At 27.5% G+C, this 11296-nt stretch overlaps 2 protein-coding genes across 2 annotated transcripts; both read left to right on the top strand.

Moving 5' to 3' along the window:
- Positions 1–654: 654 nt before the first annotated feature.
- On the top strand, positions 655–1459 carry Dhfr (dihydrofolate reductase). Its single transcript, XM_015507614.2, has one exon. It carries the CDS (start codon positions 778–780, stop codon positions 1330–1332), a length of 555 nt encoding a protein of 184 aa, XP_015363100.2. The 5' UTR covers positions 655–777; the 3' UTR covers positions 1333–1459.
- Positions 1460–3522: 2063 nt separating this feature from the next.
- Cap-D3 (Chromosome associated protein D3) lies at positions 3523–8756 on the top strand. The gene is made up of 2 exons (XM_015507645.2): positions 3523–3802; positions 4366–8756. Exons 1-2 carry the CDS (start codon positions 3787–3789, stop codon positions 8448–8450), a joined length of 4101 nt encoding a protein of 1366 aa, XP_015363131.2. The 5' UTR covers positions 3523–3786; the 3' UTR covers positions 8451–8756.
- Positions 8757–11296: the final 2540 nt, after the last annotated feature.

Genomic DNA, 11296 nt, shown 5'->3' with positions numbered 1-11296 from the left:
CTGCTAACGAAGAACACATTAGACACAGATTAAAACTGTTAAATTTTATTATATACTTCTTTATTCAAATATAATAAATATTATCTATATAATATTAATATATTATGTTATAAATTATATTGTATAATCAGAAAATCAATAAAAAAAATTGTCTAGGTTTTTGCCAAATAAAATATGGTAACCCTAGCTAACTTAGAATCAAGTATTGACTGATCAAAATTGAAAAATACTTATGAGCTATGAGTTAGAATATTTTTGTTTACTTTAATTTTTTATAAACAGTATAAAAAATTTATTAAATACTATGTACATATTATTTAAACTATGTATCTATAAATAAATGTAAATATATTATGTATAATATATTTTTTTTGGCTTTTTTTCCGGGGTGTATTTTTTAGTTTGGGTTTTTTTCCGTGGGTTTTTTTTCCGCGATTACTTAGTAATAAATTTTGACTAGCTAGGTATCCTAAGTAGAGCTTAGACTTCTGCTTAATTAATCGGTAAAAACTGAGAACTAATGTGTAAAATCGTGTATCTAAGTCCTAGGTTTAATCAGAATTCAGAGTATACTGCAATCACGTGCCCCTTCCATCTTTTTTTTAATTTTATTAAACTAGTTGATTTTTTATCACGGATATAGATACTATTATCTAATACCTATATCCACGTTTTTTATCTTAAATCTACAGTTAATTTTTGTTAAAAAAATAAAAATTTAACTTAATTCTTATTAAAATTTACTATTATTATAAATCTTTTATTTTTGATACTGATATGAATCAAACGGATAATATGGGTTACAGGGTTATAGCTGCTGTTTCAAAGAATGGAGGTATTGGCTACAAAGGTAATTTACCATGGAAACTTAAAAAGGAAATGGAATATTTCAATCGTATGACTACTCTGGTAAATCAAAAAGGCGTTCAAAATGCTGTTATTATGGGTCGCTGTACTTGGCAATCAATTCCAGATAAATATAGACCACTTAAAGGACGAATAAATGTAGTAATCTCCAAAACTTTAAACAGTGTTCCGGAAGGTGTTTTATTATATCCAAAACTTGAAGAAGCTTTTAAATCATTATATTTAAATGATCATATTGAAAACCTTTGGGTAATTGGTGGTTCAGGTTTGTACAATGAAGCTGTAAAAGATAAAAATTGCAAAAAATTATTTATTACAAAAATTGATCAGGAATACTTGTGTGATACTTTCTTTCCTGATTTTGACCCTAAAGAATTTGAAGAATCAAATGAAGCTAATGTTCCTAAAGGAATTCAAGAAGAAAATGGTATTAAATATGAATTTAAAGTATTTAAGAGGTTGTGATGAAAAATATATAGGTATTTAAAGTTATTGATATATGAATAATAGCCTAAGGTATCTATGTAATTGTGAATATATAATTATATTATTCATAAATAAAATTAATATTTTATACTTTTTCTCCTGATAATGCTTATTTTGAGTTTTTAATTTTAGTCTAAAGGTTCCATCTTACTTATGTCCTGTCCTTTAGTAAAAGCTTAAGTAATGAGAGTGATTGGTTGTATAGCATCATTATTGTATATTTATATATGATTATTAAAAGTGGCAGGGTGTGATTAACTCATTGTATAATTTTTCATTACAACTAATTATAAAATTAATGCTTTTGCATATCAAGTGTTTTCATTTAAATTGCACCCTTGCTCATATCACATAATAATGAATTGTAATTTAATATTGCTTGTACTGATATAATAAATTAATTTTAATATGTTACATATATCATTTAAGATAGGTATGAACAAAATACATTGGTTTTCTTAGATTAAATATTGTAAGTATTATCAATTAGTTTAAAAAATGAAATGATTTTACTAAAATCTTCTGCAAATATATTTTATAAAATGTTTGACTGGTATGAATTCATATACTATAGTTATATTGTAAAATATATTTTAACATTTATAACATATTTCAATATTCTGTAATATTGTCATTGTGGTTGAAGTATTGGTACAAAAAAAATATATGCAAGGGTACCAGCCGTTTATCCCGAATCGAAATTCCCAAATGAATTTTTTCTTGAATAGTATTTTTCCCGAAAGTCCGAAAACCCGAAACCTGTTTTCCCGAAATAAAAAATTTAGTTATTACTGGTGTATTTTCTATGTATTTCTATCTATTTTGTACCTATATAAGATAAAGATACCATTTACGAAAAAGTACCGGTGTTTTACCTTTATTGCAATTTACCGTCGTTACAACGACATATGTATAATATACATGTACTATTACTATATTTGCCACACGAGCATTTAATTGATTTTTATTTTACACCTATATCATCGCGCGCTTGTGATATTATTGTTATGATTAGTATCGCTCGTATATCGTTGTAATTGTAATTGAAAAGTCCCGTTATTCGCGTACTATTAGTTGTGGTTATACTTTCGGTTTAATTTTCAGTGCGTTATATTGTATAAGCTTTTTTAAATTATTAAATATTAAACATTAGGCACACTACAGGATTTATTATATTATTATTTACTTTACCAATTCATTTTTATATTTTATACGTACTTATTATAATTTAATTATTTCAAAATATTTTATTACACTACAGCCTACAGGATTTATTATATTATTATTAATTTTACCAATTCATTTTTATATTTTATACGTATTATAATTTATCGATTTTAAAATATTATACATTAGGTACATTACAGGATTTATTATGTTATTATTAATTTTAATAATTCATTATTATATTTTATACGTATTATAATTTATATTCGGGAAAAAGGTTTCGGGTTTTCGGAATTTCGGGAAAAATACCATTCGGGAATTTTGATTCGGGCAAAATCCGGTAACATACCTATGCAAGTCTTTATCATAATTTGGCACTTGGTTAGTAAATTTGAGTTTAAATGTCTATATTATATTATTATTTATTTATTTATTACTATGCTAAAAGGACCATTGGCGTTTCTTTGAGTAGATTTTTCGATGGTAGTGCTTTATTGGTATTTTGAACTTTGAAAACAACTCGTGTACGAAACAGACTGTGTACAACGACGTGTATATTATTTGTCCACGCTAATGTCTATTGTGGTATATAGAAGGAATAAACGAAATATGACGAATCAAAGCGGATTTATAAATAAACATATATAAGACTATAAGAAGTATAAGAGATTAAGTTCTATGCTTATATCACAGAGTACTAAAGACCATATTTTTTTACATATATTTTTTTTTTTAAGACCAAATTATTCTATTCTGTGTAAAGACTAAACAGACCATAGACCTATTATACTATAGGTCTATGAAACAGACTAATATACTATTACTATATTATGTCATTATGATAATGTATAATATCATATCAACAACGATAACAACAGTAAGTTGTAGTTCTGATGTTTTGAAATTGTGCTGCTCAACAGATATAGATAACAATCATAACCGTTTTTGTGTTGTTTAATGGTGGTGACGCTTAAAATTCCCGCTCGTCGATCGTGATACTGTGATAGACGATAGTGGAGTGCCGATTGCATTATTATTACAATTTTCATTTAATAATATTATTAAAATACTTAAAATTTAAACGTTATTGACTTCTTACTTTCTTAGTAAGTATTTATTTTTTATTAAAATCATATCGAAAAAGTGACAATTTAATGTTCCATAAAGAGTTTAGTGCTAAAATTATTCTTATAAATATAATTTAATGAATATCTAGTACGATGGATCATTAATAAACAGTTAATTAAAATAATACGTGTCAAAAAGATGTCCCTACAAACTGGTAAATAGTTTTTTTATTACCTAAATAATTCTAAGAATTGTATAAATTAATATAACAGTATATAATATTAGCTCAAAGTTTCACTAATCCTGTATAATGTATGTATGGCAAATATGTATCAAATCCTTGTTAACTTAAATGTAAAAAAAAAAATATTGATTATTGGTCTTATATCTAATTTATACTTAATAAATGATACCTAAACCTAAATGTTTAATTATTTGTTGAATATGTAAATAAACCAATTTTTATTAGTTTCTTCATATGTTGAGTTTTAAAATTGAAATGTAAACCACTGTGGTAGCTTTTTTACCAGGCATTTTAGAATTTTTTTGGTTTTTAGGCTTGTTTTTTTTACGTTTAATTTACTTTACCTAACAATTATTATTTTATTTTGTAATTTTACATTATTAATTATAATATGAGTATAATGACTGAATGGATACCGTTTTAATTTTTAACATTTAAACAAATTTTTGTTTTGCTTTACATAATACTTACAGATAGTATGTAATTAGTTTAAATTTTCAAAAATTATTTTAATATTATAATTTTTTTTTCAGAAGATCGAGTGTTGATTGATGTGAGTGATGTAGTTGACATATTGGCTCGTCTTCAATTAGGTGTCATATCTCAAGACTATGTAGACCGAGTTATGAGTAGCAATTACAGTTACTACAAATTTCCAGAATCGTATGAATCAATTGTTATGCCAGATATTGATTTCCCATCAATTATAAATGATTCTTGTGAGTTATTAAACATTTACTTACAACAACCATCAGCACATATACTATGGGATCAGTTTTTTAGTGATGATTCGTGCTATGTACATCCTAAACCATTGAGTTGTTTGTTGAATTGTTACATTCATTATGGACTAAAATGTATGGATGAACCTAGTGCCAGAAAAAATGGATTATCTGCTACACGTTTATTTCTTTTGGCTTCTACATTTATGGGTAGTAAAAATATTGGATTTTATCATATCAGCATACTCACTAAATGTACGGAGTTAGTTAAGTCATGTATTGCCATGTTACATTTTACGGGGGGTGTAAATAGTGGCGATGATATACAATTGGAAGAAGATGAAAAAATGGATTTAATGGCTGATTTATTGGCTATTGTAAGAACTATAGGAATAATGGTCAAACGATTTCAATTCTTTGATGAGATTAGTTCTTTAGATATGATTGCAGATATAATGATAGATGTGACCCATTTAGAACGTAATAACGGAAATATATTAGAACAAGTGCCTACTGACAACTTAAGTTATGGCATATTAGCATTCAATGCATATTCAGGTTTGACAGATATGTTTAATGATAACTGTGGATCAACACTCGTTATAGGTCAAAAACTTATGCATTGTATGATATTAGGTTTATTAGTTGACGGACAGCGAGAAATGCAATTGACTACTAGGCAATTTAATTCAATTCGTGACCATCATTTATCATTTATTCGTAAACTAACTAAAAAATTGGGATCTTCATTTGAGCGTGTATTAGAAATACTATTGCAACATTTATTACATAGAGGACCTGAACGAAGTGAACTAAGACCCCGTCAATTTCAAATTATATTAGAAGTTTGGAGATTGTGCCCGAATAATGTTCGAATTAAAATAAAATATTATTTGTTACGTTTGGTATATGATGTAGATGTTAAAATACGCATCGTTGCATTGGAGACTCTCTTTAAATTACTTTCAGAACCTGAAGAAACTGAACCTGAGGATCCAACTCTACTACAACTTATGCCAGCAACTAAACATGAATTTATTGTGGCTGTTATTCTTTCTAAATTTCAAGATTTATTATTAACAGTTCGTTCTAAAGCGTTCTCATTATTTGCAACTTTAACAGCTGGTCCACCTACTGCTACTGCACATCATACGGCCTTAGTTAAACGTGTGCTTGTTGATCCTTACCTACAAGTTGATAATATAAATCAAACATCATTCTGCAAAAAAGATTTCCATGAATTTTATCAATATTTGGAAAGTGATATGACCAATTTTGATCCAAATAATATTAGCAATTTAAACATTTACCCCGGGGCCAAAATATTACTGTGGATCTTAAATGTACATGCTCGCGACGAACGAGCTTATATTCGTCGTATAAGTCTTACAATTTTGTGTAATTTATTTCTTATAAATAATAAGTTAATGGAAAAATATTATTTAACATTATTCGTGAGTAGTTGTTCAGATAATGCAATGACCATCAGAAAAGTGGCAGTTTCTGGGCTAACTGATTTGCTTTTAAAATATCCAGATAATCAAGATGTGCTTAAGTATTGGTTTAAAGGATTAATTCATTTAGTTGGCGATCGAGACAAAAAAATTCAAGAACTGGCTGTTGAATGTATGAGTCGAGTTATTTTAAACAATATCAAACCATATTCGCCCAAAATAATTGATAGTAATGATCCATTAGATTATTTACCTTGGCGTGTATTAGACAATGTTTTAAATGAAAAAGTAGGCAAGTACATGATGTGTTTGTGTGAAAAGTGGCGCATTAATGGATTCCTTACTGATCGTAACATTAAAGACATAATGACATATGTGGGTTCTTCAAATCATGAATGGACTGTACACAGCTTATATTTATTACAATTAATATCACATCAATTAACAATCTCAAATATATCACCTCTTATTAAATATTTTGATACACAATTTGATTTATGGTTTGTTAGAGAAGAAAATCCTCCAGAATTGAACATCTTGCTAACACATGCACAAATGACTATTGATATCTTATTTTTAAATTACAAACGCTTGGACAAAGAAACAAGACAAAGACTGTTGAACACATTTGAAGATCTTTTGTTTAGTTTTAAAATACCAACTCGTCTTATATCCAAATCTTTGGATTTATACACAGTGTTACAATTAGACGATTCTGAAAAACTGAATACCAATTTAAGAAAATTGTTTCAAATAATTTGTAATTATATCGAGACATCTACAAATATGGATAATGAAGAGATTATTATTCGATATATATATACATTGGGGGACATAGGTTTAGTACAGCATTTACAAATCAAACATAAGTTTCAACAATATTTACTAGGCTTTTTGGGGAAAACTGATGAATCCGTTTCTTCAGCTCTTCAAACTATTGTTATTTTAACAATAGGTAAATTAAGTATTGTGGATGAACAATTTGCAAAAGAAGCAATTGTCCAATATGGAGCAATACTGAAAAATCCATACCACCCATCAATAAAAATTAATGCTTTAACTGCTTTAGCTGATTTATGTTTACGCTGTACCACTTTAGTAGAGCAAGCTATTCCAGAAATGTGTGTTTGTTTGAAAGCGGAAAGTGTTCCAGTCAAAAGGGTAGCGCTAAAACTACTTACTGGATTAATTCTAGAAGACTACATAAAACTGAGAGATGTAGCTTTCTTTGCTTTATTGTGCATGCTTGAAGATCCTGATGATCAAGTACGGCAAGAAACTTCATCATTCATTGTTAACTATTTGCTGATAAAAAATAAAGATATTATGGAAAGGAAACTAATTGAAGTAATTTTTCATTTTAATGGCTATACTGGAGTACGGGCAAGTGGTGTTGAAGATTGTTTTACAAACCCTGAGCTGAAAGCATTTTTTTCAATGGAAGGCGATTCAAAGAAAGGATCACGTCATTGTGTTTATAGATTTATGTTGACACATATGTTAGATGATAATAAATTGAAACTTATGGTGAAAATATTCAATATTTTTGAGGAAGTTGTTAAAGATGTCAGTGCGACAGCTAACAATGAAATCAGAGAACGCGCCACACAAGTTATGAGGGATGCTTTTTGGATTTTAAAAGCTAAAGAAATGGCTTTGGCTTCTGGAAAACCACGTGATACCACCAATGATGATGACCCAGGAACATTAGAAAAAGTTGCTGATTTAGCTAAACAACGAGTAGTTATGGAAACATACAAGATGGTTATGACTGACTACATAATTCCTGGTGTGTTGAAATTAAAATATGAATTAGAAAAGAACAAAAAAAAATTACCTACTATAATGAATGATTTACGTGCCTATTTATGTGCTCTAACTTCTGGAAAATCTCCAATAAAGGCTGAAATTGTGGAGTTGTTGTCAGTTGATAATGATCTAATTGCTGAAATTCTACATGATAATAGGTTAATGAAACAACACAATAAGCATTTAGATGGTGAAAATGGTGTTGGAGAATTAGAATCTGAAGATGATGATGATGATGATGACCCAGCTACACATTTAATGCAAGATTTAGAATATGTTACTTGGGCTCAAACAATGCAAATGCGTGAAAAAGCTGAAGAGTCTGGTTTGGATGTATCAACACAAGCCCAAATGGAAGAGGAAATTCAACAAAAAGCGTCTGAGATATCTATTAATGAAGATGATTTGCAAGATGTAGCAGCAGCCAATTTTAGTCAACTAACAGGAGAAATTACTGTAAGACCAATTAACACTGATAAAAAAACAGTTTCTAATGAAACATTTACGCAAATTTCAATTTCTAAAAATAATTCAGCAATTCAATTGTCTGCTAAGAAGCGAGTATCTAATAATCATTCGACATCCACTGATTTAGAAGACGAAAACTTACCTGGTTACAAATTGTTTGATTAGTAAATAATACATTTTTTTTTTATTATACAATGTAGAATATATATAATATATGTGTGAATAGTTTATATGTATAATTTAATTTTATAGTATAAATATTTTAAATGTTTGTTACTTTAAGTCTTGAATTGAAATAAAATTGTTAATTGTTGTACAATATAATTTTAAAATTTTTGGTAAATGTAAACTTTCCAGCCACTTAAATATGTTGTAAGTCAGCTCAGTTATCAGCACAATACATTGCTTATAATTTTATAAATTTATGAATGTTTGAATAAATGGATTAAATGAGATTTGTGAATATTTTAAGTGACATGTTAGATTTGATAATTTTTTAATTAATTCGTAGTTATAGTAATAAAACAAAATAAAACACCTACTTTATCGCGACAGGTACACTGTAACATAGTAATTATTAGGTACACTATTATACAAAATTACGGATACCTATCTAATAAAGTACAGACATGAATTCCAATTTAATGTGCGCATGTCACAGATATATATATATATATATATATTGTATACAATATACATCATATATTTAACTATATTTTATGATTTATCAGTACTGTGTTGAAAAATTATTTCCAAAACCTACAATATTAAATAGAATATTAATTATTATTATTATTATTATTATTATTATTTATTATTAATTATAATTTTGATAATAAAATCAGAATTGTATCTTATATCGCATCATAAATTATTTTATGAAATACTTAAATACATTAACCAAAAATGTATTGCGATATAAGATACTTAATACTTCATATAATTGTATCGAGATACAAGATATAATTTATCTATGATACTGCCCAACCTTGCCAAAGATTACTTAAAAAATTCCAAATTGAATTATATAATTATCATTATATCATAAGTTATATCTATTACTTATATCATGTCAGTGGCGTTTCCAGGGGGGGCTGCACCCACACCCCCCGAAATGTTAAGAAAATTTTAAAAATATTTTAATGCTCTATGATATTCGCTCAAAAAGTCTTAAATTGTATTTTAATAATTTTAAATTGTCAACTTTATTTTGTTAGTTTTCTATAAATTCGACCGTGCTAGTAGATATTTATAATTCCCCCCCCTCGAAAAAAATCCTGGTTAAGCCACTGTATATTGTTACACTAGTTATAAGTATTAATGTAGCAACTAATTTCTATAGATATTAGAATAATTATATAATTAAATTTGGAATTTTTCTATATTATTTGTTGTCATACATGATTGATTAACACTGTTTTACATTGTCAACAAATAAAAAAATGAAGTAATAAGAAAATTATCAAAAAAGCGGGTAAGTGGATGTCGCAAGAGGGTGGACCTCTGACTATGGTAGGTTAGATTTGAATGCAATGATAGGTATTATTGTATACGAAAAACGATTCTGAACGGAGATGATTTGTCAGTCTAGTATACATTATATTTAAATATTGTCATATATATTCTATTTTGAAACAAATATTTTATTTTTCAATTAGGACACATTTTGAAAAAGGCATGGTTAATCAATTTTTCCAAAAAAATTGCATGTAGTTATCATATTCATAATACCTTATATAATATATTATCAAAGATATACAATATATACCTGGTTTGAGGATAAATCGTTATCGTTACGCGATTTCATAAAAATGTAAAACTCAAACGCTCAAAACATTTTTCCTATAATGATGCTCAGAGTTTTCTTTATAGCTACTTGAAGGATTACTTAGTGTTGTATTTTTAATCCTTAGTTATAAACACAACATTTTATGATTTTTCAACTTCAAAATTACTTGCAAATTTTCGCGTTTTCGACAGATTACGTAATATTTGAACTATAGACGCTTTTTTTTAGCTACAATAAGAAGAACTCATAAGGAACCTTGTATTAAATTTTCAAGGTTTTTTAGTCATCTAAATTTTTTTTACGGACACTTGAAAAAAAAATATGACCAATGTTTAAAATTTTTAATAATACTTAAAATTTTAGTTTTTTGTATATTTAATTATAATTATTTTTTATATATTTGACCAATAATGTGTAAACAATTTTTAAGTAATACCTAATTTAATACTTTAATTTTAATTGTTATAGGTATATTTAATTATTGTAATTTTACTTTTTTTTCTTGTCTTTTTTTTCCGTGGATATTTTTCCCTGGCTTTTTTCTGACTACCATTTGGCCGTATTCTGTACTTAATAAGTTAATAGGTATGACTTATGTAGTTGTTGTACCTTAGGGCTATAAGCAGAGGTTAAAGTGTGAAAAAATTCCAGAGGGGACTAATGTTTCCAAAAAATTTAAGCGTTCCACATATAATTTTATGTATGATGTCTAATGTATAAAATCCTAATTTGTTAAAGGGGACGCTTTTTAACCGCCGTCAGAGGTAAGGGGACTGAGTCCTCCTGCGTCCCACCCCCACATTAACCCCTGGCTATAAGTGTTGTGGTTGTACCTTCTACGGTTAAACTTCGATTATGCTTAATCTGCTGATAACAGAATATATTCAACCGTGCAAATTCGGCCGATTAAACTCCGGTTAACTTTACCATAAATAATTATAGTAGCTGGTACATAAGTATTTTAACTTTTTAACTTTCAAGGACAATATCCACGGCTTTAGATAGAACCACAGATATATACAATAACTACTTATATATATATATATATATAAGTACACTTATATATATAAGTATACTTATATATACTTATTGTATATATCTGTGGATAGAACATAGAAAGCTCTATGTCTCTATCTAAAGCCGTGATAATAATATCCTATCTGGAATTACCATGATTGTAATACTAAGATTATTCTAAGACCGTGGTAATACCAACATACAA

The sequence above is a fragment of the Diuraphis noxia genome, unplaced genomic scaffold (genome assembly GCF_037042655.1).
Source record: "Diuraphis noxia isolate RWA-SAM2 unplaced genomic scaffold, SU_Dnox_SAM2 contig0003, whole genome shotgun sequence".
Lineage (NCBI taxonomy): Eukaryota > Metazoa > Arthropoda > Insecta > Hemiptera > Aphididae > Diuraphis > Diuraphis noxia.
This window is presented reverse-complemented; position numbering and strand designations above follow the sequence as displayed.